This window comes from Galdieria sulphuraria (genome assembly GCF_000341285.1).
Source record: "Galdieria sulphuraria unplaced genomic scaffold scaf_0, whole genome shotgun sequence".
NCBI lineage: Eukaryota > Rhodophyta > Bangiophyceae > Galdieriales > Galdieriaceae > Galdieria > Galdieria sulphuraria.
This window is the reverse complement of record NW_005178475.1, coordinates 51,454-74,767: the sequence shown is the minus strand read 5'-3', so window position 1 is coordinate 74,767 and position 23,314 is coordinate 51,454. Positions and strand designations below refer to the sequence as shown.

General features: G+C 36.7%; 12 protein-coding genes across 12 annotated transcripts in view; 1 reads left to right on the top strand and 11 right to left on the bottom strand.

The window, feature by feature from the left end:
* Gasu_00420 (NADH dehydrogenase I (Complex I) alpha subcomplex assembly factor 1-like protein) lies at positions 1-1,087 on the bottom strand. Its single transcript, XM_005709133.1, has 4 exons — positions 850-1,087; positions 567-796; positions 313-516; positions 1-256 (listed from the first exon to the last, which is right to left on the bottom strand). The coding sequence occupies exons 1-4, from the start codon at positions 950-952 to the stop codon at positions 92-94; spliced, it is 702 nt and encodes a 233-aa protein (XP_005709190.1). The 5' UTR covers positions 953-1,087; the 3' UTR covers positions 1-91.
* A 185-nt stretch (positions 1,088-1,272) lies between these two features.
* Positions 1,273-3,047, bottom strand: Gasu_00410 (uncharacterized protein). The gene is made up of 2 exons (XM_005709132.1): positions 2,876-3,047; positions 1,273-2,827 (listed from the first exon to the last, which is right to left on the bottom strand). Exons 1-2 carry the CDS (start codon positions 3,035-3,037, stop codon positions 1,508-1,510), a joined length of 1,482 nt encoding a protein of 493 aa, XP_005709189.1. The 5' UTR covers positions 3,038-3,047; the 3' UTR covers positions 1,273-1,507.
* A 9-nt stretch (positions 3,048-3,056) lies between these two features.
* Gasu_00400 (30S ribosomal protein S1 (plastid)) lies at positions 3,057-4,377 on the bottom strand. Its single transcript, XM_005709131.1, has 2 exons — positions 4,058-4,377; positions 3,057-4,006 (listed from the first exon to the last, which is right to left on the bottom strand). Exons 1-2 carry the CDS (start codon positions 4,312-4,314, stop codon positions 3,088-3,090), a joined length of 1,176 nt encoding a protein of 391 aa, XP_005709188.1. The 5' UTR covers positions 4,315-4,377; the 3' UTR covers positions 3,057-3,087.
* Positions 4,378-4,656: 279 nt separating this feature from the next.
* On the bottom strand, positions 4,657-6,177 carry Gasu_00390 (phospholipid/glycerol acyltransferase family protein). Its single transcript, XM_005709130.1, has 3 exons — positions 5,952-6,177; positions 5,150-5,898; positions 4,657-5,096 (listed from the first exon to the last, which is right to left on the bottom strand). The coding sequence occupies exons 1-3, from the start codon at positions 6,045-6,047 to the stop codon at positions 4,988-4,990; spliced, it is 954 nt and encodes a 317-aa protein (XP_005709187.1). The 5' UTR covers positions 6,048-6,177; the 3' UTR covers positions 4,657-4,987.
* Positions 6,178-6,945: 768 nt separating this feature from the next.
* On the bottom strand, positions 6,946-8,247 carry Gasu_00380 (AIG2 family protein). The gene is made up of 2 exons (XM_005709129.1): positions 7,889-8,247; positions 6,946-7,831 (listed from the first exon to the last, which is right to left on the bottom strand). Exons 1-2 carry the CDS (start codon positions 8,087-8,089, stop codon positions 7,577-7,579), a joined length of 456 nt encoding a protein of 151 aa, XP_005709186.1. The 5' UTR covers positions 8,090-8,247; the 3' UTR covers positions 6,946-7,576.
* A 444-nt stretch (positions 8,248-8,691) lies between these two features.
* Positions 8,692-9,787, bottom strand: Gasu_00370 (uncharacterized protein). Its single transcript, XM_005709128.1, has 2 exons — positions 9,339-9,787; positions 8,692-9,290 (listed from the first exon to the last, which is right to left on the bottom strand). The coding sequence occupies exons 1-2, from the start codon at positions 9,758-9,760 to the stop codon at positions 8,912-8,914; spliced, it is 801 nt and encodes a 266-aa protein (XP_005709185.1). The 5' UTR covers positions 9,761-9,787; the 3' UTR covers positions 8,692-8,911.
* A 350-nt stretch (positions 9,788-10,137) lies between these two features.
* Gasu_00360 (DNA-directed RNA polymerase III subunit C34) lies at positions 10,138-11,582 on the top strand. The gene is made up of 8 exons (XM_005709127.1): positions 10,138-10,286; positions 10,336-10,472; positions 10,520-10,620; positions 10,669-10,783; positions 10,836-11,036; positions 11,093-11,202; positions 11,250-11,310; positions 11,362-11,582. The coding sequence occupies exons 1-8, from the start codon at positions 10,223-10,225 to the stop codon at positions 11,437-11,439; spliced, it is 867 nt and encodes a 288-aa protein (XP_005709184.1). The 5' UTR covers positions 10,138-10,222; the 3' UTR covers positions 11,440-11,582.
* A 1,761-nt stretch (positions 11,583-13,343) lies between these two features.
* Positions 13,344-14,547, bottom strand: Gasu_00350 (uncharacterized protein). The gene is made up of 2 exons (XM_005709126.1): positions 14,309-14,547; positions 13,344-14,241 (listed from the first exon to the last, which is right to left on the bottom strand). The coding sequence occupies exons 1-2, from the start codon at positions 14,329-14,331 to the stop codon at positions 14,004-14,006; spliced, it is 261 nt and encodes an 86-aa protein (XP_005709183.1). The 5' UTR covers positions 14,332-14,547; the 3' UTR covers positions 13,344-14,003.
* A 523-nt stretch (positions 14,548-15,070) lies between these two features.
* On the bottom strand, positions 15,071-15,937 carry Gasu_00340 (uncharacterized protein). Its single transcript, XM_005709125.1, has one exon. The coding sequence runs from the start codon at positions 15,918-15,920 to the stop codon at positions 15,657-15,659; it is 264 nt and encodes an 87-aa protein (XP_005709182.1). The 5' UTR covers positions 15,921-15,937; the 3' UTR covers positions 15,071-15,656.
* Positions 15,938-15,975: 38 nt separating this feature from the next.
* On the bottom strand, positions 15,976-16,917 carry Gasu_00330 (uncharacterized protein). Its single transcript, XM_005709124.1, has 2 exons — positions 16,842-16,917; positions 15,976-16,794 (listed from the first exon to the last, which is right to left on the bottom strand). Exons 1-2 carry the CDS (start codon positions 16,893-16,895, stop codon positions 16,603-16,605), a joined length of 246 nt encoding a protein of 81 aa, XP_005709181.1. The 5' UTR covers positions 16,896-16,917; the 3' UTR covers positions 15,976-16,602.
* Positions 16,918-18,643: 1,726 nt separating this feature from the next.
* Gasu_00320 (archaeal ATPase) lies at positions 18,644-20,817 on the bottom strand. Its single transcript, XM_005709123.1, has 2 exons — positions 20,508-20,817; positions 18,644-20,432 (listed from the first exon to the last, which is right to left on the bottom strand). Exons 1-2 carry the CDS (start codon positions 20,785-20,787, stop codon positions 19,060-19,062), a joined length of 1,653 nt encoding a protein of 550 aa, XP_005709180.1. The 5' UTR covers positions 20,788-20,817; the 3' UTR covers positions 18,644-19,059.
* A 14-nt stretch (positions 20,818-20,831) lies between these two features.
* The window catches only part of Gasu_00310 (archaeal ATPase / transposase), a 3,386-nt gene continuing 903 nt past the window's right edge, over positions 20,832-23,314 (bottom strand). The window contains exons 3-4 of the mRNA XM_005709122.1: positions 23,312-23,314; positions 20,832-23,247 (exon numbers count right to left, since the gene is read on the bottom strand). The exon at positions 23,312-23,314 is cut by the window's right edge and continues 56 nt beyond it. Coding sequence (XP_005709179.1) covers positions 21,531-23,247; positions 23,312-23,314 — 1,720 coding nt within the window. The 3' untranslated portion in view covers positions 20,832-21,530. The remainder of the gene's footprint in view (positions 23,248-23,311) is intronic.

Genomic DNA, 23,314 nt, shown 5'->3' with positions numbered 1-23,314 from the left:
TGGGAAATGTTAGTATTTATTTGTGAAATAACGACACTGGAAACAAATACATGATTGGTTCAGTACGCTTACAAGTGCAATAAAAAAACTTCTAAGAATCTTTTTCCACATGTATTGAAGCGATATCTAACTGAAACGGACCCGGCTTACGACCTGCAACTGTAATTCCCATACCCAAAACATTTTTCAAGTACACTTCAGGTTGATCATCAGTAACATGGCCTTTATATATGAGTTTGAACCGAGAGAAAGGGGCCTATAGAAAAAGGTATTGCTGAAAATCAATCAAAAAGAGCAAATTCCTAGACGAACCTTCACATTACACCAAGTTCCATCCGGTTTTGTTTTGAAGGCTATCTGAAACATATCACTATCAAGCATGAAAGATTTCGTCTTTACGTGAAATAAAAAGGGTTGTCCATCGCCCCTGACCCTCAAAACTATTCTTTCATAGTCTTCGAAATCGTCAAGACCTCTCCAATAAAAAGATAAATATCCACCTTGAGGAAACGCAGACTTCAAAGAACTTAGAGTACGGAAACTCAGGTTACCAGCACTATGCTTACGTGTTCGCGTAAATCGCCACAGAATCGAACACCAGTTCCATCACGAAGAGTTTCGACGAAAGCCTCTGACTTACCACCAATTTCAAAGTCCCCATGAACTTCCCAGTCACTTCCTTGTTTAAACGCTTTCTCGTGTTGATGGGAAGGAAAAGCAGCAATTCTTTCGTCTACAACTTTACCAAAGGCGTGGATCAACTGCCGTGGAGGTTTTTCATGGTCGATGGGAAGATCTAGACTATTATTGAGAATCTTACCGATTCAAAGATTGAACAAATGCACTCACTGGCTTTTACTGAACGTATAATATTTTGAACAAAAATTTTCCACTCCAAGTTCTTCTTCATATGAAATAATCCCTTTCCTAAATGAGTCAATTTGTCAATCATGTCTTCTTTTCATAGCCAATTAATTTGAAACCTCACTGTCTCAGTACAGAAAATTTTAGAATATAAAGCATGGGACAAATTTCTGAGAACCAAACAATAACGAAATCAAATAGAAAACATCAAAGAAACCAAATGAGAAATCGAAGACTGTTCTGGTTTTAGCCAAACAGGTACAATTACTCGTCGAAATTTTAACTGTAGAACAGCAAAGTTACTCTAGGTACAATCATAGAATAACATCTGAAATATCTTACATCTAATATCCATACCACTAATCACACGGATTTCATGACCTACCTTTTGCATCTTTCAATACTGACGGAAATCCATCAAAATTTCTTTGCAAACAAGAGAACAAGGAATATTGTTGACTGTTTATTAGAGGAAAATCAAGTTCTAGAATGATATATCTGTCAAATATTGTGCCAATCTATATTTTTAGCAATACTACTCATGAAAGTGTTCCATACAATTGAAATAATAAGCTATAGAATACTCATCATAAGATTCACTTCACTCAGTATAAGAAAAGGAAAATCAATCCAACTTTTAATCTCAACGATAACGATGTCTGTGCGAACCTGAGCTGCGTGAATGATGATAAGAATGTGAGCTCCTTCGGATTCTCTCTTCGTCACTGCTTCCACAACTTGGACTTCTATAGCGCTTGCTATGATGGTGCTGTGGCGAACGAGAATGGTGACTTCGTTTTCGCCTACTCTCGCTATGACGGAAATCAGAACGCTCCAAAGAAAAGTCGTCTCTTCTTCTACTTGTCCGAAAATTTCTGGAATTATTACTCACTCTCATACGGTGACAGTCTTCTTCAAGTTCCTTCACTTTCTTTCTCAAAGTAACAAATCCCATGTGCATTTTCCCGTTGAAGTGATCAACTAGTCTGCGTGAGGAATCAAAAATACTCAGAAATGCCCCACATTCTGCACAAACTCTTAGTTTTTGTTGATTCGCAGAAACATCACCTGAAAGTAGTGAATCATTGGTGGCTGTATTATGGCTGCCTTCAGATGTTGTTGAGCGAACAGACGCTATTGGCACTAACTTAACGCCAACAGGAGGCTGCCATCTTGACTCTCTTGTAACAACATTATACCAATATGAGCGACCATCGGGCGATTTGGCTTCTTTCCAAACTTCTGCCGCTTCTGAGATAGGGCTACTTGACGATGCAGTAGAATGTTCCTTTCCCAAAACATTTGTTGTTGAATCTTGTTTCAATTCTGCAACTTCTTTCGTTTCGTGCTCTAAACTTTCGTCTTCGTTTGTATACTCAGAATGATGTTTCTTGCCAGGGTCTATGTCTTTACTGCCTGGTTGAACGTCTCTATTCGATACTTCTGTTGATTCCAACTTTTCCACAGACTGGTTACTGTCATGTTGTTCATTCGATGGAACTGTCTGAGAGGAATTTTCTATGGAGCTTCCGTCAACTGCCAAAATTTTTATTCCCTTTGTCGATAAACTTGTGCGGCTTCTTGTTTGTTCTCCAGAACGAGATTCTAGTTCTTCGTCTTCAGCCTCGTCATCTCGATCAGAATAGTAATGCTCGGTCTGTCCAATCATACCTCCTACACCCTTTTCCAAATCTTCCTTTCCTTCCTCATCTATAACTCCCAACAGAGTTCTACCAGGTCCAGGATAGTATGCCAACAAATCCGTGGCTTTTTCGTTTTCAATACCATACTGTACCTGCAGTCGTCTCATGGCGCGTTCAATTCGTCGATCTACGTCTGATATAAGCTTTTTACAAAAACGCTCCAGCTCCTCTTCGTAACCAAAGTGCTCTCCTTGTCTTCTTGCATCTTCATACTGTTTCCTAAGATTATCATCGTGAACCTTGTCACAGGGTCCTACGTCCTAAACAAAGGGTGAAGAAAGATTTAGTAGCTTCTGCGAAAGACTTACTGCTTTGGTATTCGAGAAAAGTAAGTGCGGACATACACCGCAAAGGTAGTATTTGCAAACACGGGGGTCTTTAAACGACGTAGGTGGTGCCTCTCTTTGGACTCCGTCTCTATTTGGACCAAGAAGTAAGTCCAGCTGCTTTCTTATGTCGTCATAAGACATTTTACCCAACTGGCTAGAGACTCGTGACAAAATGAAATACAATTGTTATTTTATTTTGGTTGAATGTTCTGTACAGGAAAGGTTTTACCAAAGAAACATTTGCGACGTGAAGAACGCTCTTCCAGAATTTTCCCAACTCGCTTTAGTGCTTCTTTTTTTTTCTCGAAAACCTTAGTTTTGTCCTTCAACATTTCCCCGCTTCGTAACTCTAAAGCTCTGGTACTAAGAATAACACGATGACGTTTTCTATCAGTGTGGATAATCATGCACTGAATTGTTTCTCCAACGCTAAATACTGTTGATGGGTCTTCAACAGGATCGCAAGAAATATCCTTGACGAAAAGAAGACCGAGAACACCATACAAGTCGACTACCACGCCATAATCTCGAACCGCTCGTACAACACCTTTGACAATGCTTCCAACGTTCAACTCTTTCTCGCGTTTTTCAGTAATAGTCAGACGCTGAGAAACTACCAAATTATTCGCTTCTGGTTCCAGACTGAGCACCTTCACTTCTAACTCTGTGTTCATAACTTGACTTACAGTCTTACTAGGAATAAGATGTTCTATGGGAAGATATCCTTCTATACAGTCATATCGAACTATCAAGCCATTATTTTTACAACCGAGTACTAACACAGGAAAACTCTTTGACGTGAAATAAAACTCGCTCACTCGATTCCAACACTTGCGTCTTCTAACGGAAACCTCTGAAACGACAAGGTCAAAATTGTCTCTTGGGTGCAGAACTTCTACTTCGAGTTCGTCTCCTTCCTTGAAGAGTTCACGAGGACTTTTGTTGCGCTCAAGCCACAACTCTTCTCTTGGTAAAATGGCTATCCTTTCAATACCCAAATCTATAAATAGACCTTCCTTCGCAAATTGCACAATCCGACCTCTTCTAATTTCACCAACCTTTGTTCCTCCAACTTCTTTCATCGCTTCCAGAAAAGTATCACGGCAAACACTATCAAACCAGCTGAGAACAATATGCCTAAAATTCTGTGAAACGACGTACCTTGGCGACATATTTTTAGGCAATTCGACAACGTCAGATAAACGCCTTCCATTTATTTTGTCAAACCTCGAACACGTTAGTAGCTTCGTTTGATAGCTACTCTTTTTCCTTCTGTTTCGTTGTTCCAAAGAATAGGGCACCCCGTGAAAGAAGTGAGAAACCCTAGATAGCCTTCCATAGCCATACTTGAAAGGACGAAACACTGGCTTCGTTTGGCTGCCAACAGGAAACCACTGAAAAAAGCAACCATTCTCCATGGGAATAAATACACTGTTTCAACTTCACAATTTACTAAACTTGTAAAAATCTCATTACAATGTCTTGTCCATATTCAGAAGCATTATACTTCATAATTCTGTGGCATGCCATTCTTCTGGTTCATAATTTATGATAATCCACTCATTATTTCGTTGTAGAATAGCACAAACAATTAGACGTGCAGATTATGTAGACAATTCTTAGAATGCAGAAACACTTTTCCTTCTAAACATGTCTTGTAGGGGCGATATTGATATTGTTCCTCTTTGAAGCTAAAATTGATCTTGTCTTTGATAGGCAAAGAAAGGTTTCAGGAAAAACATGGTACAATTATACAAGAGTTTTCAACGCGATAATTTATTCAACTGATTTCTTGTTTACAGTAGAACAAGACAAAAAAATTTATGAACCATACTTGTGAACTACCAAACTTAATGCCGAGGTATTCTGGTGTGCTCCTATCATATCCCACATGTGAATAAGTGCATACTCTTCAAATACTTCAATGATTCCTCGGTACAGCACAAGCTGTCTGTTCATAAAAAGAGGACGTTATTTTCTCATAGAGCAACAGGCAAACCATAAGTAATATCATAGGAATAACAGCAAGCTTCCTTAATTCTTCTGTCTTGGTAAGGAATCACACTACCCCACGACATTTACAACACATGACTAAAGCTGTTTAGGTCGGTCTTGCTTACGCAGTAACCCATGATAAACTAGCTTATCTTGATATGAACTTTCTGATAAAGAACATTTCAATTCCTTCTGCATTACTGCCCTATTGACAACTTCAATCAACCTATTTGAAGTCAAGCTAGTCTATGAGCTTACCTAACATTATTGGCATATACTAAGGGATCATTCTTCTCCACTTCATTAGGATAATAAATAGGAAGTAGGGTATACTCTGCTTCATTATATAACTGAGTGAACAATTTGTAGATGTAATATGCTGAACGTATTGTTTCATAAGTGGGTGAGAACCTTCTATATCGATATTTAATGACAACAGGCACTACTGGAAAGCCTCCACGAAATACGCCAGTATGAAACTTAATAAGAAAGTGACCATTAGTAGTCGTTGCTTCTGGAAATATTACCAATGGAGCTACAGGGCGTTGTTCCATACAGGCTTGTTGCCTTTCTATTACTTTTGCTGAAACTCCACCACGACTAGCACGATTCACATAGATGCACTGCATACCTGTTGCAATCCTCCCAATCAAAGGGACTTTACTAACAGTTTCTTTGGAAACAAAGGAAGGCATACAAACTGACATAAGTATAAGAATATCCAGCATACTTGTGTGATTACAAACAAGCACATATTTTTTTGCTTCGGCAGAGTCATAGCTGGAATGTTGACGACCGCAGACTCTATAGAAACCCAAGAAAAAAAGACAGGCTCTTGAAAAACATTTGCCGCCTCTAAGAAGCAACTGTCTTCTGGAAGTGGAAACTTCTGCAGCAATGTTCTGTCTGACAGAAGGTCCGAAAATGAGGAAGAAAAAATAACAACCGAGTACAGAAAGAAGAGCACCAAAAAACCGGAACGGAAAAATGACAAAAACTAAGGGAAACTTTTTTTCCTCGGTCATAAAATAACTCTTTTTTTCTTGAACGGAAAGCATACCTTGACAAGTTCGATCCAGTCGAAACTTTTATCGTTTCTTTTAAAAGGATCGAAGCGGGAATCTTCTAAGGAGGAAGTCGTTTCTATAACTGTCATTGGGTTTTTCTACGATAAAGAGAACGAGGACTCCACGAATATCACTAATACTACGTTTGCTTCATACCACTACAACAACAACATGAGGCTCAAAAAACCAATTTGAAAAAGAAATTGCTAATGGGTGGGGTAGACTTTAAATGAATTTCGGTTCCTATTTCTTGAGAAGATTGATTTCTTCAACAGAAGGAGGAGGAACAGCTTTTACAAAAAAACATCCAAATGTAGTGATTCTTGCTTAGATTGTAACCTACTATAACAAAAGACATTCGTCAAGACCTTGAAATATCTTGGACAACTTAACACAAAAATGCTGAAAACATACAAGCATAAACTGTTCATTAACTTTATCTTATCGACTAAGTGATCATACTTATCATGGATATTATTAAGATACTCAAAATACTTGAGAATTCTGTTCTATGTTCAAAAACAGCGTCATAAGTTAGGAGTGAAGTGCAGCAATCTGAAACAATTTGAGTCATACGAATGAAAGCACTTACGTTTGAAGTTCAAGAACACTGTTTTGGTGTAGTGGTAATGTTTCCTTGACCTTGGATGTATTCTTTGCAGTTGTATTTGAATTCGAGTCAGGTAATAGCAACAAGCAACCATGGTTTGCATAAAGCGTCATATCAGTATACTACTTTGGCACATGTCATTTCGAAAATTTTGACATATTAAGTTCACTTACTGTTTATTTTTAAAAAATTTTCCACGGATGTTATTCATTAGACCTTGTAGAAAGTGAAAGTTGATTTGGAAATAGCTAAGAGATTTTTCTGATATTTCTATCTGATGGCTCATTTTCAACATGACTAATCAACCCATCAACAACTCGATATTATGGAATTATAGATCTTTTCCAAACTATTCTACCAGAATTCACGTAAAGAAATGTATTCTCACGAGTTTTATTTTCCGATAGTGCCATTTTCCTTTCTTTCACACGTTGTCCTTCCAAAGCCTAAAGAGTCAACTGCCTTTCAAATCCAGTCTATCTTATCTGCAAACTATCTTTCAGTAATATTGCATAAGCTATTGCCAAGATATACGATGAGCAATAATAGCTCTAAAAATACACAATATTTTTCAGTACTTTACTTATTCTGCAACTATTACTACGCTACCCATAACTAACTTCTCCAAAATCAAACAGTTCTGTTCATAATCGTGTCGTCCAAAGTCTATCCTAAATTTTACGATTGCCGAGTCATAAAGATTCCAAAATTCAACATTTGCACCGTCTATCAAATTATACTAAAAATTTAGTTTTCCAAATGAAACCCTTTGACACCCCAATAATCTTTATTATTTCTGTATTTCCTAGTCGAAGATTTTCGAATACGTACTTCATCAAAAAGTGAATAAATCGTCTTCTTCGAGTTCGCAAGATTCAGATATTCATTAGGCCTCTTGGTCCATTTCTTCCCTGACTAGGACTGATGTGTATCTATCGTTCAAATGCTTCAAAATGTACAAAGCATTAGGAAAATGAACAGCTGCTACACTTGAGCCTTGAGCTCACTTCACTGATATTTAGTTACCAAAAAAGTCGAATAGTCTCCGCTCGAGATGACAGGATAAGTGGAAGAAGGTCGGGTTGTGAGTCTGTAGATCCAAGACGTGACATAATCTTGTTCCTCAACTGCGAAAACAATTTCTGTAGCACGTTCATACTCATGTGGTAAAGCATTTAAAGGATGACAACCTTCGTAGTCATCCAAGGTGGCCAACAGAAAGTCAGCAACGTTCGCTTCAAAAGAAAATAACTCTCCTGTTACCTTGAAAGTATTCCTTGTCAGATTTTAGGTAGTAAATCTTATCTTGAAATTTCGTACCGTGAATCTTTCTCCTTCTTCCTTTGGGGCTACTGGAAATATGCCTGGATAACTACCCAAACTCCACATTTGGTAGCCTGATAGTTTCGCAAGACCTCTATAAACGGCATATTTGTCAAGAACGTCGGGAACTTGAAAATCCAATAAATGTCTGTATTCCTTGTAGGCGTTTCTAAGAGTACCATATACAAAAACAAACATTGCTTATCACATAAACATTAATGTTCTTCAAAGGAAATGGGTTTGACTCTATTATGCTGGACAGCCTTGGAATGAGAGATATTCTTATCGGGTATCTAAGAAGCTTCGTTGAAAAATCATATTAAAACCAAACGTATGGACAACTTGATTGGTAAACCACCTTTTTGTTTGACAAGTCTTTGTATATTTGCCAAGCCTCTTATAGACTAATCCCGTTAGAGGCTCTGTACAAGGTCTGGTTTCTCTTGGCTTTTTCTTCTGCAACTCTTGTGTTACTTATGAATAAAAGAGTACTAATACTTGCTGTTTTATTTCTTGTTGTGTGGTCCTTTACTTTCAAACGTAAGTCGTAGTTATGAGTTGCCCAGAATACGACAGAGATGAAGTCGTCTGCTGTCCTTTTGGGAAACTGCTTCGCTGTATCTTTATTCAGTGTAAAAGGAGATTTCGTACTCCTAATGTGCTTAGCTACTTTCTATCTTTTCGTTTTTCTTGTCTGACCTTTTAGACCTCCTTCCAGGCACCTTTTTGAACAGTTGAGCTATCATATGCAGTGTCGTGAGTTGTTTGTTCTGTGGTATATTATCTTGCAGTCACTACAAGTCTGGAAAGAAAATTTTATTTACCAGTTGTTCCCATAAACTATGTCACTTTTTCATGAGAAGGTGAGTTTGGTGTGTCATTTTCTGTTCACAATAGAACTGATTGAGTCACATTGGAAAACCTTACAATTGGAGAAAAGTTTAAAAAAAAATTTTTCTATTATAGCTATGGGAAATCTTCAGACTTTTTAATACAAAAAGTTTTAAGTATACATCTTCTTCAAGCACCAATGAATACTTCGAGCGTTCTTTGGATAACGTCCAGCTGATCCTTTCTAAATTTTTGGCGTTCTAAAAAATGGACATATTTCCCCTTCCTACTTCTTATAGAAAACCAAAGAGCGACGAGTTCCCGAGCAATTTCACTTGAGGCAATACTATCGATCAGCAATGCTGTTCGCTCTTTTACCATAGTAGGACCTCCAGAACTTTCTTCAACACTATCTGACCAACTTCCGCTGCCCGTATCGTCCACTTCCTCGTTTTCTGCGTTTTTAGAATCGTTCGCCAAGTCCACTTCTTTAGCGACTGACATTGCAAGATTTCTGGCCAGGAGGTTGGGAACATATTCGTCACAATCTTTCAGTAACTTCTCTAACCTAACAAAAATATAGGTTGTCATGACTTTGTTGCAAAGAAGTACTTACTTGAAAGGAGGCTTTTTATCAGGGAGACTTAGCTCATAGTCAGAAAGATATTCAACAAAAAAAGCCCTGGCACCTTCTTCCCTTGACAACAATTCCTTTAACACTTGATAGGCGTTTTCGTCCTGGGGCTCCTCTTGTAGGCGGAAACATATGTTTCTAGCCAGTGGTAAACATTGATCGAAAGTAGCGTTTTGCACTTCGCTAATCTGAGGAAGCTTGACCTGAGCTGTTAAATAAATGGCTTTTTGGGGATATTTGGTAGCATTGTTGTCAGAAAGAAGAGAAGACCGAGGACGCTTAGGGCAAAGTTTGGTAACTTTGGACCGAAAACAAGTAGGTTGAATACAACGAGGGTGGAAGCGGTTGAAACTTTGAGCTATCCAACTATAGCTGCAAGTAGAAAAACCAAGCACTCTTTGCATTCAATTTTGGGAAAGCGTGGCCACATTCATTCCAAAATGGAGATGATCCTTTTCAAAGCTTGAGTTGAAAAGTAAAGTTCCATCCATGCAAAAGGAAGATTTATTTGGTCTTGGAAACTGGTGTAAAGTAATTCTTATTACTAAGAGTATACTGTTTTACCTTGTATAGACTGAATTATCCAGTTCATGGAGCGACTTTCGCGAAACAAAGTCGAAATGCTATTTCTCCGTGAATGAATCTCGTCTTCGTAGAATAACTGGAATCAACTATTCGAAAAAACCCACGTTCGTAATATTTATGAATATTCTTTTTATGCACTTCCTTGCAGGTGCATAATTCATAAAAGGCTGTTTCAGTTTCCTTTGTAGTCAGATACTTGGGTGAAATGATTTTTAATTTCGGATATATATGGGCAGTCCTTTTTGCATCTAATACAGTTTTTGGTATTTACATTCCCTTTCATGGCAACAGATACGACGAAGCTGGAAGAAATAGTTTTACGAGTAGCTTCAGTAGGACCACATGGTTAGTTCCGAGAGTTATGTACCTACTTTTAAGAAACTCTAGTGGCTAGGTGTCACCGACGAAGAGGTTAGAAAGAGCCTACCTGAAAATATCTCTCCAAACGAAAGGTTGCAAACATATAACAATCTGTTGCAACGTGGAAGACTCCAATTAAAGAAACTTCACGGCAAACTTTTCTATCAAGCAGTATGTTTCGTCAAACTTTTATATAAATCATCACTTCATGTTCCAAGGTCGAGGAACAGGTTGCCAATAAACTGCAAGGATTGTCAACAGAAGAACGTTTGGTGTATAGCCACGTCGAAGAAGCTGGAAATAAAGGAATATGGACAAGGTATAAAGATATCAATCGGTACTTTGATGTTGCTAATTGGTAAATTAGAGACTTGAGAAACATTAGTCGACTGCAGCAGACTCAGTTGACGAAAATCTTAAAAAACTTGGAGTTGAAGAAACTTGTAAAGCCATTCAAATCTGTCAAGTCGAAGAACAAGAAGGTAGGGTATTATTATCTTCAAATACCGAGAGTAACATTTCAAGCCTTTTTAGCTTTATATGCTCTTTGACTTAGAACCTTCGATTGATGTTACGGGTGGTCCTTGGTATTACAATCAGGAATTCGATGCAGAATTTTTCGATGTGTTGTATCAACAGTCTTTGCGGTTTATTCGTGGAAGTTCCACAGGTGTTGCAGTTGAGGAAGTAGCGAATTATATCACATCTTTGGGTATATCCAAAGAAAAACTAGAGGTTTGTTGTATTATTTGTTCCGCTAAGCTACATATAAATATCACGATCACTTTTAGATCAAAGACTTTGAAAGTCTCTTACAAACCATGATTTATGATGGAGTTATAGAAAGGATATGTAAAGGTACCGACCTTGAAAAATCAACTACAGTATATCGTTACTGTCAGTAAGTGATAAAGCCTCGAAACAGACAAGTTTGATAAAGGAATTTAGTCATACCTCACCCTTTGCAACACTTGGAGAGGTCCCTTGTGGTATCTGTCCTGTATATAAGGTAAGTTCGAGAGCTTCTCGAAGGAAAACTTGAATGTCATAAATATTTTAGAGTTGTTCCATTGATGGTGTTATATCTCCTGTCAATTGTGTATATCTTCGAAAATGGGAAGAAAGTTTAGAATTTTAAAACCACTTTCAAGACACTCAGCCTGGACGAGTTTTTGAATAGTTTTTGTATTCCATTTTGTTTTGTAACATGACCAATTCTCTTGAATGAAAATACTTTGTTCTGTAATTGCGTACTGAGCTAATGAAGAATGTACAAGCTTTGCAAAGACCTCTCATACTAAAGAAAATAAAGAAATTCGTGAAAGATAGAGAACTGGCGTTGTTTATTTTTGTATGTTCGAAAAAAGACATGTATGCTGTATCTAGTGGATGACATAGAGAATCACTGAACGTACTTATTTATGGTTTTCCAAGTCGAAATCTTTGTAGAAGAACGTGGCATTTGGAATCAAGATAGCGGACAAGCTTGAAATGTCGAAAGCGTGACTGCCGGCTTCGTTGTTATTAGCGGTGGTTGCTTTTCTGCTCCGTTGAAAATATTTGGGAATAATTGTACATCAGTAAAGATCCACTCTATTGTCAATTGCCATAATTTTTCAAGTGTGCACATTTTTCTTGTAGAAAAGCACTAGATGTCGTAATTCATTGAATTCTTATGCGAAGTGTCTTGTTGATTCAAAGCCTATTCAATCAATCAAAGATAAGAAGTGTTCAGTGGCAACTTGCTGTTCTTACATGCCAACATTTGATCACTTTTTCTGAGGGTACTATCTAACGTCAAATGGAACAGGATAATGGTTATAAACGAATACTTCAACCGAAGAGCATGCCACTTTTCTTATCAACTTGTTTATGAGACTATCAACGGTATGGCTAATTCAGTAGATGTTTATTTTGAATCCGTCAAATGAAAAAGTTCCCTTAGTACGAATGTTACTCGAAGGCAGATACTTGCTTGCTTTCCAACACCAATGAAGCTGGTTGGTGAGTTTTCGATTGCGCGGATACATAAACTTCGTGAAAAAAATTCCTTCCAACATGGAAAGAGAAGAAAAGCCTCAAGCCATCTTTTCCTTGAAAGTTAACGTTAAATTGAAAAATTGAAATGAAGACCATCAAACACTAGAAAAGATACTATTTAATAGCATTGGAGTGAGAAGTAAATCTCCTATCTCCTTGAAGGATTTCGAAAAATGTAAAATTATGTCATGGCAAGAGGTTTGAAATTTTCGACATGATAGTGAATTGAAAGAGGCCATGACCCCGAAAGAGACAAAATGAGATACGAAAGGACATTTTGATGTTGATAATGAAAGTTGGATCTTCTCACGCTGGTCTTAGGGGAGAGGATCTTAACAATACAAGAGTAAGCAGCATTTCATTGAAGACTTGCAAGATTCACAAAATGAAGACGAAGCAGTAAAATAATGTTACCGATGAAGTAGAACATTTCTTTCTTGATAGAAAGCTGAAATTAGCCCAATTCATTCAAAGGATAAATGCTATGACCTTGGAAGCATTCCAAGATGAAACGAGAGTTGAAACCTTTAGATAAATATTTGAAAGCTACTTATTTGAAGTAGAAAAACGAAAAATTGTTAAAATGTAGGCTGTCTCCCTTGCAAAATTGTCTATAAGACAGCTTCATTCAATGTTCTTTATTCCATACCTCATTATTCTCAACTACGAGAAATTTACATCTCGATCATTACAATTTCTTGCCATACCTTCTGTACACAATGCTTTTTGTTTTACTCTATTCATTTTTGTAACAAAAAACGACAGTCTTCTACATCAATTATGTGTACTAATGAGTCGTTCTCCATGTGCCGAAAAATTGTATCCTGATTTCTACAATAAAGCATGATATTGTCATCTTATGTTGTAAAAGATTATAGAAAAAATCACAAAAATATGAAGACTGTTTTGTAAGACAGTGAGAAAGAATCGCTACTTTGAATCCTTTCATAGCAGCATTTGAGTTGTCAGTTCTCATATGCTCTGTAGAAAAATAGATATTAAATGCAGGACAACCTCTTTATTCAAGTAAAGGCTCTGGAACGAAATTTACAAAGTCATGCAGAACAATGAGGATTTTAGATACTGAAATACATCAATAATGTCTTCAACCGTGGAGCCAAACTCTTTATGAAAATATTGAATAAGGTCTAGCCAAATGATCTTTGCAATCCTTCTTGCAGTGTTACAGACGCAGTATTTATTCATTTTTAGCTATAAATTGAATCTTTCTAAGTAAGTTTATTACTTTGAGTAGTATGTTGGAATTTTATGAGTTGAATGTTGGCGTGTACTTCGTCTTCTAGGAGAAATGAAAAGGATACCATTCAAAAGTGTCGTTCTTTTCTAGAGATGAAAGTGACAACTCCAATCGGACATTTGAAGAAGCCAATATAAGTATGTTAATGTGTTGTGTATGGATAGAAGTAATAGGAGGAGTAAAGAAAAAGTATAAGGGAATAATAGGATGTTGCGTATAGGTAAAATCTGCTTTTCCCAACTATCAGAAAAACGAAATTGAATTGCTGACAGAGTTCGCGAATGATAAAGAGAAAGTCATTGTATATCGCAATATAACCACCCGTAGTATCTCTAAGATCAAATAAATCGTTCATTCTCTCAAATGCATCAAGTGCGTCAAAAATGACAAAAAGATATTCGTACTCAACAAATCTCGAATTTTCCAAGCACCACTTCAGGTCTTGGTTGCGGCTGGGATGGATCCGGTTCTGGCTTCTTCACTGTACAATAGGCAACAGACAACATCAAATGATGAGCTATCCACTTGAAGTTTCTTTCTTCAGGAGGCACCTGATCAAAGCTTCTCAGATCGACAAAAAGACGGGTAGCCCTTTTCAACTTTTCCAAAAAGTCCTTGACTTGAGGATCCAAGGAAGAGCCTCTAAAGCAGCCTCATCACCATCCTTTGCTGTAAATTCAGTTAATTCAAGGCAGATTTGCTCTTTCACAGTATCAAAAAGATGTGGAACATAGCAAATAGTTACTTGCCCCGTCAACAGTCCAAGAAATATCCTATGCTTTTTGCTCTCGATTCAGCTGATACAACTATTTCGTGACATCTTGGACACGACCTACAGCTACACGATTATAGGTAGCCAGGCTCAGTTCACGGATAAAATGTCTATAATGAACTTCTCCAAGAAAGATAAATCCAAATCGCAATAATTAGTGAAGTAATCTATTGACGCACGCCTGAGTATCTTTACAGACAATTTTATCTTCAAAAAAAATCAGAACAGTTCTTTGTTTGGCTTCAACTAAATTCCGTATCTTTGTTGTAAAGCGATACAAAGCTTTTCTAGTATTTCTCGACACACAATGTTGTTAAAGAATAAATGAACGAATTATTTCAAAAAGTGTATCAAAACACACAACTTATCGAATACCGTTTAATATAAAGTTTGACGCTCTGTAGTAGAGTGACTGGCCATTCAAATACACATTGAGGCTTTTAGCTCAAGACAAAGTTGTATTTCTATTGGATTCCAAATAATGATTTATGGATTTCTTCTTAAGTATTTGGCTCTTCCTCTGTATGATAGACAAAAGAAAATGAAGTGCATGGTCTGCTAACGCACACAATCTAAAGAATGTTTGGAAAACTCGAATATGGCTGTAGAAGTATATCTTTGCATAATAAAACTGACTTTTCTATTCAAAAAGAGAGAGTCATACTTGATTATCAATAAATCTCAAAGTGACCTTTGAAGTTTTGAAAATAAATCTTTACTTGTTTCACGAGTAACATTTGTTCAGATTGGGATAATAAGGAGATTGAAACTATTCATTTTGATACAAGGAAAGACTTGCCCAATCTAGTGTACGATTTGGATAGTTTGTGAATATAACAGATAGAACTTGTACAATTGGAACAAAAGAGCTACCAGAAAATAAAACCGATTGCACCCTATCAAGCCAACGTAATTTTACAATGCAAGAGTTTCCTGTACAAGTTGCTATTTTCAAATATTTGCCGATGTTAGATTCAAGTGAGAAAATTCAAAAATTTCCATCTTTTCCAACCAAACTCAAGTCTTGAATTGTCAATCCCCGAAGGAATATACAACTACTTCTTCACAACTGTCACAAGAGTGCTTGCCATTCTCAGTTTAGTTATTGAACTCCGGAAAAGTGTCAATCTGTATTGCAGGCTGCATAAAAACTTTATTAGCTCTTACCATAAATTTTACTTGTTTTCACAGCTATTGATATTATATTTCAAGAGCTTTTGATATAGTAAAATACGAAAACATCCCACCATAAACTAGATGACAGCTCCAGTCCACAAGATAATTGTCACGAAAGCCATAAAAGAAAGGTTCCAATAATAAAGGAAGCCTCATAGAAATAAATATTTAAGCTTCTACAAAAAACACTTGCATATTGGCTTGAAAGTGTTGGAGTCAACAAAAAGACAACTTGACGTTTGGGTTGTCTTTGAAACTCAAAAGCAAACTGTTCTCTTTTGTGCAAGTCATTAGTATTATAGAAAATAAGTTTCTTTGAAGAAATTTCTTGCGTCAAAGTTGTCGAGATATTCAGTAGAGTGGCACTGAGCATAATGACGTTGCGTAATTTCACACATAACAGGATGCAAACGAGACTTTAAACTCCAAAAGGCTCATTAACATTTATATGAGCATTTAGGAGAAGTATAACAATCAGTATCTTTTATACTCAATTATTTGAACAGGAAGGACATATCCATTCATGATCAAAATGGGTGAAAGTTTTGGAATGTTTGGCATATTAAGAAAAGCTTGAGTTTACTAGACAAACTTGTGCCAAGTAGCTAGAGAAAAATAATTGTAGAAATTTTGAAAGGTAGAGAACAAGCCAAATGGTCTTTGCACAATAAAAGGTACAAGTATATAATAACAACGACCACAAAGACTAACTTTACAAGACAAGCACGAGTAATAAAATGGGATTACCTCTATTCTGTGGAAACATCTTGCAACCAAAACAAAATTTTCACGATATCTTTCTCTCTAATTCCTGCATCCATCAAGTCTTCAAAGGAAAAATGTATTTTAGAGTCGATACCGGAAGACGCGTAAGCTTTGAAACATATCCATCTACTTGATTGTCACAAGTCCCACTAGAGGAAGGGAAAAGTTCCAATCCAATGAGGAGAGCGAACTACTTGATGCAGTGACATTTGCTCCACTTTTCATATCTTCTATTTGGACAATATTCGTATCGTTCCTTGGAAGAATAATTCTTTCTCGTTCTACTTCTGCTACGGAACTTGTTCTGCATTTTGTTTTGTTTGATCTCCTGATATTTCCTGTAACAAGTATGTAAATGCAGAACTCAAGAAGACTAAATCAGAATCTGTTGAAGTGCTAGCATCCTTTACAAAAATCCTTTCCAATTGGTCATAGCTCTTCAACCCAAGAGATTGTTTCAAACTAGTGGTGGAACAAAAAACCTATTGACAATGAGAAAAAATCATACACCATTCGCTAGTGGAGCCACGCACAGGTCTAGAAGCAACTGATCTAAAAAGTACTTGTCCATGAACGTCTTCATAGTATTCTCCACTATTCAATATCCAGTTCTTGTTATTTCTAAACTCCTTTGAAACTTGATTGTTATATTTCGTACTCACAATAGGCTGAATAACAAAAATACTGTTCGCTCCAAGTCAATTTGTTGTGATACTGCAAACAGATATTTTTCTGCTTCAGCTCGAATATCAGAATGCCAATCTCTCCTTTACCTGTTATGTCTTAAAACTTTAATGAGATTGCAATGCACGAATTATGTGATCATTAGAGGGATTCAAATGTATTCTCTCAACTGCAAACGACCAAAGTATGTTTCTCTGCAATGAAGAGGAATTTTACAGATGCTAGCAAAAAGCAGCGTAGAGAACACAGCATATCCTTTAAGTTCCATTCTCTCCACTCTCACAGAAAGACTTTCAAGCATAGGAATGCTTTCTACCTTGTTCCTTAGTTCTTCTTCTGATAAATCTTTCCATTGTGGTCCAAAAACTGTCGACAAACTGGAAGTGTTTCGTGTAACAAATAATGTTGTGCCTTTTCATAAACATTTTTGCATTGCATTTGGTCTGTACATTACGCAATTTGTAAGTTGCGTATTTACTGCATCCAATCAGAGATAGATTTGAAAATAGTAAAAGAATCTCATCTCTTCCATAGGAAAAAAGTCCAATCGAAATATGAAGACATAAATGACATAATATTTCCTTCTTCATCAGTTTCTCTAGTTGATGACGAAGCTTCCATAAAGTTCATACATGTGTAAAAGGCAATATCTCGTAGTCGAAGCGAATCTCCCCATAGAGCCTCAATGACATGTCAATCTCTACAGGCTATATGAAGTTTGTTTAAAAATTCCAGACAAATATGATTTGCCTGGATAATAATGAAAGATGAAATGGCACCAAAAACCATTGGGTGTGATTTACTCGCATCTTGTACTTTGTCATATTTGACCAGATGACCATAAAAACTTTTGAAATGACAAAACAATTTCAAATATTCTGTGCTTTCTGGAGGTTGTTTCCATATTTTGTAGGCAGATTCTTATTTGTACTATCTATCTTCCAAAATGTTGTTATAATTGAATTGATAACAGCGCCAAGTGAGTTTGAAAAAGTCCTTCCATAGTATATACAGGTTTTGAAACTTTGGAAACGTGAATCTTTTCAGAAAAAATTCATATGTTATATCAATGACGGCAAATGTTTGGTTGGTTCTAAGTTTTTTCATTCGTTTTACTAATAGACTCTAAAACTCGTCTAGTGCTTTCTTATTCGATTCTTCAGTACGGAGAAAATACTTTTTCTAAACTATAGCATGGAGTAAGGTTAATATGGTGTGATTTCTCAACTTTCCTTACTATATACACTCTACCATCTTCATTTGATGATGAGACCCTGAGAACAACAAGTTGAAATGCATGTATCGCAAGAATAACAAACTTGGAATTAGAGGCCCTTTCGGCAAGCTCTTCTGGTTGGGAAAAGAGAACGTAAAATTCTTTCTAGCGACAAATAGAAGGAGACTTTTTTCACAGAACGTGAATATATGTAGCAACAAGTTGTCAAGTTTTGAAGATTGGCTAAAGTCCATTCTACCTCGTCGATTTCAATGGAAAGGAAGATGAACTTTAAAGTCAGAGCTCAGCTTTGTTGTTATAAGCTTCATTTATGCATTATACAGCACGTGACAATGGAGTATGTCATCCAAATCACACAATTGTGGTTAGAGGAATAAATTTGCTGCAGTTTGATATGGTTGACAGTATTTCATAGAATAGTCTGATTTATAACAACTTTTAAAATTGTTTCTTGGGGAACCTTCTCAGATATTCATTAGAGAACAATAACGATATATTCCTAAATATTTTTGGAAAGAGATGAAACTATTTCTTGTAGTGTTGAAATGCCAATATTTCTCGAATGTGGATTATCCACAGATTTGAAAGCGTTCCTTAAATTTGATAAAATGTCTTTGCCAATAAAGTTTTCTACGTCAGCTTCAGAAAGAATAACCAATTCACAGTTGTGAGGAATCACGAAATCTTCAACACTATCGCCGGATGAATAACAACGACTAGAATGATTCAAGTCCTCAGATACGTTGGTTGTTAACTGAGTACTCATAATAATCAACATACAATGCCATGTAGGATGACTAGTCAATACTTGATCATGCACTGGTTTTTAAAACTTGTGAGCTTCTTCCAAAATTTCATTCCATCGAATACCATTACGACTCCATCGGCCTTTACAAGCAATACCCACAATCATCAAGTTCTTCTCATTCGTTCTTCCATGCAACTTGAATAGTATATCTGGACTATGGGATGTTGAATGAAATGGAATATATATCTTTTCAAGTTCTAACATTTCTTTCATTATCCTTTCCCATTCATCATTGCTTCCAAATGTCATTCTCTCTGTTCCTGATACAGCTCTGGTATAATGTATAGATTTCATATAATAAGCAGCAGATTCGGAAGAAAATTGTAAATTCATTTCATTCCAAACACGAGATAATTGACCAAGAGTAGAAAACATTGAGCTGTTTGTAGGACGCCGGGAAAAATGTAAATAAAACAGTGTAGCAATAAGACCTTCCAAAATTCGACATTTCGACTCATAAAAGAATTCCATAGATTGAGACTTGAGAGTTTGTAAAAGTAACCATTCTAAACGATCATCCTTTAAGCCTTGGTTAATATATTCAATCAGTAACTTGGGAATCAACACTTCATAGCGTTCGTTGTGGTCTGGTTCTATAACCAATCGACGATAGAGATACATATCTGTAACTAGATCAAACAAAAACACATCAGAATTTGAGCTTATTTGCACAGTTTCATCAAAATCAAATCGAATACGATACAAAGATAATAACGTAAGCATTCTTAACAAGCGCTTACGCTGCTCACTGAGACTTATCAGACGAGGTAAGAATGTCGCAACACAATAATTTGTTACTGGAAGGTTATTCATTATGATCAAGAAGGTTTCCTTTGATAATGAGAAATTGTTGTTGGATGCTTTATACAGCAAAAGGTAACTGATTGCTCGAACAAGTAAACCAGGAACACCACCAGTCAATTCCAACAACAATTCTGCAAGTTCACTAGTTGAGAAGTCTTCGTGACAAAGAATTTCTGAAACCTTTGGGCTCCTAGTGAATAAAAAGGATGAACTTTTCTCCAAATGTTCCACGATACTATGTTTCTCAAGCGGCGCAAGAGGAATAAATACTAACTGAACTCTTGAGACTGAAGCTACGTAATTGTATATATTTAAGCCTTTACTTTTCCCAACAACTATAAAAAACAAGTCGGGTTCTTTGCACAATTGACTAATGATACCGATAAAGTCGTTGTATGGTCGAACTCTACCGTCATGGGTTCTTTTGAAATGAAATTCGTCGAGACTTTCGTCTAGGACACCAACTTCATCAAAAGCTATAACAAGATATTGATCAGAAGGAATGCCCAAAGTCTTCCGTCGCTCTGGAATTAGAAACTTTGAACAAGGAGGAATGTGTCTGTAGGCTTCATAAACTGTAGACCCATCTGATTACAAGCTGATCGGTACAATAAAAAGTACAAAGCCCACTCAAGTGTGGGCTCCAACTCCCTTTGATCTACATAAAGCAACGAAGCCTTTTTCAGCTTCTCCAAAAAGATTCTGCTCGAAAGGTCCGAAGCAAAAGTCGACAGGGAAGTTTCGGCAAACCTTCGAACCAACTCCAAATAGGTTTAACAAAACGTAGTTTTGCGAGAGCCAAAAAGATGGGGGACATGTTAAACCCCTGAGTTGCTTTCGACTGTTACGAAGATCATACAGTTCTTCTGTCACTCGAAAAACATCCCTTTCACGGTTTACTACATATGGGTTGTATCGGTTTGAAACATTACACTCAACCATCGTCTTCTTAAGTATGAAAAGTTGGGAATTTTTGCTTTTAGATGGCTTGAAACAGATTCTTCATTATCTAAGGATAAGTAGTATTGAAAAATAAGTTTAAAATAACAAAGAGGGAACCTTAAGCTCTTTTGTGAGCTATAATACTTTGGGTCATGTTATTCATATTTAGTGTTATTTCAGAACATCTTCCTTAAAGAAGTTACCTCAAAGTCGAGTTCACTTGAAGTTCAAGTGTGGCAATGAACAGCGTGCTGGTTCGTGTTTCAACAGATGCAAATTCAGCCTACTGCGTATCAGAACATTTGAACTCTTTCAGTGAACTTTGTTTGGCCTTGTGATCTCTGAAAAATGAATATACTTATCTTGATGACATTATATGCTTTCATCCTCGTCAGTTATGTCAAGAACATTTTTCAATAACAATCCTGCCAAAACGCGATAAGGAAATTGAAATCCATATCTACGGAAGCGTAACTAACATTTGCAAACGGTAAAAGAAGTGCAAGTTTATCTAAATAGATTGCCAACACTTTTGTAGATGAATCTGAATAAAGAACAACTAAACAGAAGCTTTTTGCTTCCTCAGCATATTGGCAAGATATCTCAAGTTACTAAGCACGTAATGACTTTGCAGTGAGATAAAAACAAAAATTACATGTCTTTATTAGGACTACGACTTCTATAAGGCTTCCATCATCTTCTACAGGGAAATCATGGGCATACCACAAACTAGTCCATAAAAGCTACTTTGCTAAAAGCTGTCGTATTCCTAACATAATTCGCAATCTTAGTGAAGGACTATCGATACCGCACTTCAAAAGAAACTCTGTTGTCACGCCACTCAAATCTATCATTCCTATGAAGGACAGCTTGGGCAAACAATAGGCAACATCTTCTTCAGAAAGACCACAACGGTCTCTTAGGAAAGTATTCCAATCAAATGACGAAGACAAAGAACTCGATGCTGCAACCCTTTGTTCGCCTCGTGTATCTTCTTCTTCCACTTGCATAACATTCCAATTCATAACTGGGTTACCCCTCTCCATGGATTGAATATTCCTCTCAGAAGACTGCTCAAATGGTGCACGGCTCAACAGGTCTATCAATGAATTTTCCAACAGATTTGAAAGTGGTCTGAGTTGGTCCAACCATAATGGATGGTCTCCAAAAACTCTATCTAGATCTTCACTAGCCTTGCAACCTAAAAAGGATTTGAGAGAGCTGGTAGAACATACTACAACTTGACAATGAGGAGGAATCCATAGCCATTCTTCCCTTGTATTCTGTGGTTTTGTCGCAGAATTGATAGGACTAGAGACAATATGATTGTTATGGTCTTCATAATAAATTCCACTATCCAATACCCAATTTTGGTTGTCTTTCAGCTGTTTGGATACTTCTGCAGTATACTTGTTGCTTACAATAAGCTGAATTGCCATTATATTATGATTCTCCAAGTCCAATTGTGACGCAACTGGATGTAAAAATTTAGCACATTCTGCTTTAATCATAGAACGTCCAACACCAGGACTTGACATTTGATAACACTTCAATGCAATCCCAATCAAATAGATCCTCCGTTTGTTCAAAATATCACTTGCACTGGTTTCAGTTTCCATGGATATTTGCTCTACAGAAGATGCATCTTGTCCAATAAGAATAGAATTGTCGCTAGTTTGTGTTACTCGAATAAGAACATCAGGTCCACTGGAGTTTTGCCTTGTAGGAATAAATATTCCATCATTTGATAACCAAGTTTCAAACAACGGCTTCCAAGCACTCACATGATAAGTTTCTTCGCTGGCACTATGAATACCAACAACTGTGGAACTCAATGCTGGAACATACTTGAGAATAGGATCCTTTTCGAATTCTCCTACCACTCTCCGCCCAACTTTTATAGGAATATCTTCTACAAGACTATGCCGAAATAGACTCAATTCACCCAATCTGGAACAAAAACACCATCGAACATAAAGAATAAGAGTAAATATAATTTCAAACTTGAAACCACGACTAGAAGGTGAGTCAAAGCGACTAATGGATGAAAACAAACTACAAATAAAACGAATAGGAGGAACATCCCAGCATTCAATTTCGATATACTTTAAAGCAATTTTTGGAAAAACCAACTTGACAAATGTTTGTTCTATTGGGTTGAGACTTGCTTCAATCTCTTCACCGTGTTCATTCTTAGAACAATTTTCGTAATAAAAACCAAAATGATTAGCAATATCCAGAACATATTTGGAATCAAGTCCCATAGATACACTACCCAACAGAGTCTCTTCCATAGGAATACGAAATTCTAACATACTCGCGAGAAGCATAGCAGTGAAAGTAGTCATTGCCTCTGGTGTCCTATGAGAAGGTCTCACCGAAAGCGAAGAGTCAGGAGGAATTTGCTCTATTCTACTTTGGATTTCATCCTCTGAAGGATCAATGGATCTCGAAACAATTCTACAAGTCTCGCACAATTTCTTTAAAACATAAACAACGTAATAAGGAACACCACCAGTATAACTNT

Bases quoted from the DNA above. Each gene is read 5' to 3' on its own strand.
- Gasu_00330 (XM_005709124.1), bottom strand. From the start codon at position 16,895: ATGAAGACGTTCATGGACAAGTACTTTTTAGATCAGTTGCTTCTAGAC. The intron at 16,795-16,841 runs GTGGCTCCACTA...CATTGTCAATAG, and splicing joins AGTTGCTTCTAGACCTGTGC to GTTTTTTGTTCCACCACTAG.
- Gasu_00350 (XM_005709126.1), bottom strand. From the start codon at position 14,331: ATGTTCCACATCTTTTTGATACT. The intron at 14,242-14,308 runs GTGAAAGAGCAA...AGGCTGCTTTAG, and splicing joins TTCCACATCTTTTTGATACT to AGGCTCTTCCTTGGATCCTC.
- Gasu_00400 (XM_005709131.1), bottom strand. From the start codon at position 4,314: ATGGAGAATGGTTGCTTTTTTCAGTGGTTTCCTGTTGGCAGCCAAACG. The intron at 4,007-4,057 runs GTACGTCGTTTC...CTGGTTTGATAG, and splicing joins CCTAAAAATATGTCGCCAAG to TGTTTGCCGTGATACTTTTC.
- Gasu_00320 (XM_005709123.1), bottom strand. From the start codon at position 20,787: ATGGTTGAGTGTAATGTTTCAAACCGATACAACCCATATGTAGTAAAC. The intron at 20,433-20,507 runs GTAGATCAAAGG...GCTTGTAATCAG, and splicing joins AAAAGGCTTCGTTGCTTTAT to ATGGGTCTACAGTTTATGAA.
- Gasu_00410 (XM_005709132.1), bottom strand. From the start codon at position 3,037: ATGTCTTATGACGACATAAGAAAGCAGCTGGACTTACTTCTTGGTCCA. The intron at 2,828-2,875 runs GTAAGTCTTTCG...CCCTTTGTTTAG, and splicing joins TTTTCTCGAATACCAAAGCA to GACGTAGGACCCTGTGACAA.
- Gasu_00380 (XM_005709129.1), bottom strand. From the start codon at position 8,089: ATGTTTGTTTTTGTATATGGTACTCTTAGAAACGCCTACAAGGAATAC. The intron at 7,832-7,888 runs GTACGAAATTTC...AATACTTTCAAG, and splicing joins AAGAAGGAGAAAGATTCACG to GTAACAGGAGAGTTATTTTC.
- Gasu_00420 (XM_005709133.1), bottom strand. From the start codon at position 952: ATGATTGACAAATTGACTCATTTAGGAAAGGGATTATTTCATATGAAG. The intron at 797-849 runs GTGAGTGCATTT...ATAATAGTCTAG, and splicing joins TATACGTTCAGTAAAAGCCA to ATCTTCCCATCGACCATGAA. The intron at 257-312 runs GTTCGTCTAGGA...CTTTTTCTATAG, and splicing joins GAACTTGGTGTAATGTGAAG to GCCCCTTTCTCTCGGTTCAA.
- Gasu_00360 (XM_005709127.1), top strand. From the start codon at position 10,223: ATGGCAACAGATACGACGAAGCTGGAAGAAATAGTTTTACGAGTAGCT. The intron at 10,473-10,519 runs GTATGTTTCGTC...TCATGTTCCAAG, and splicing joins GCAAACTTTTCTATCAAGCA to GTCGAGGAACAGGTTGCCAA. The intron at 11,037-11,092 runs GTTTGTTGTATT...GATCACTTTTAG, and splicing joins TATCCAAAGAAAAACTAGAG to ATCAAAGACTTTGAAAGTCT.
- Gasu_00340 (XM_005709125.1), bottom strand. From the start codon at position 15,920: ATGCTCAGTGCCACTCTACTGAATATCTCGACAACTTTGACGCAAGAA.
- Gasu_00370 (XM_005709128.1), bottom strand. From the start codon at position 9,760: ATGCAAAGAGTGCTTGGTTTTTCTACTTGCAGCTATAGTTGGATAGCT. The intron at 9,291-9,338 runs GTAAGTACTTCT...TATTTTTGTTAG, and splicing joins GATAAAAAGCCTCCTTTCAA to GTTAGAGAAGTTACTGAAAG.
- Gasu_00390 (XM_005709130.1), bottom strand. From the start codon at position 6,047: ATGACAGTTATAGAAACGACTTCCTCCTTAGAAGATTCCCGCTTCGAT. The intron at 5,899-5,951 runs GTATGCTTTCCG...GAGGAAAAAAAG, and splicing joins ACTGGATCGAACTTGTCAAG to TTTCCCTTAGTTTTTGTCAT. The intron at 5,097-5,149 runs GTAAGCTCATAG...AGTTGTCAATAG, and splicing joins GTATATGCCAATAATGTTAG to GGCAGTAATGCAGAAGGAAT.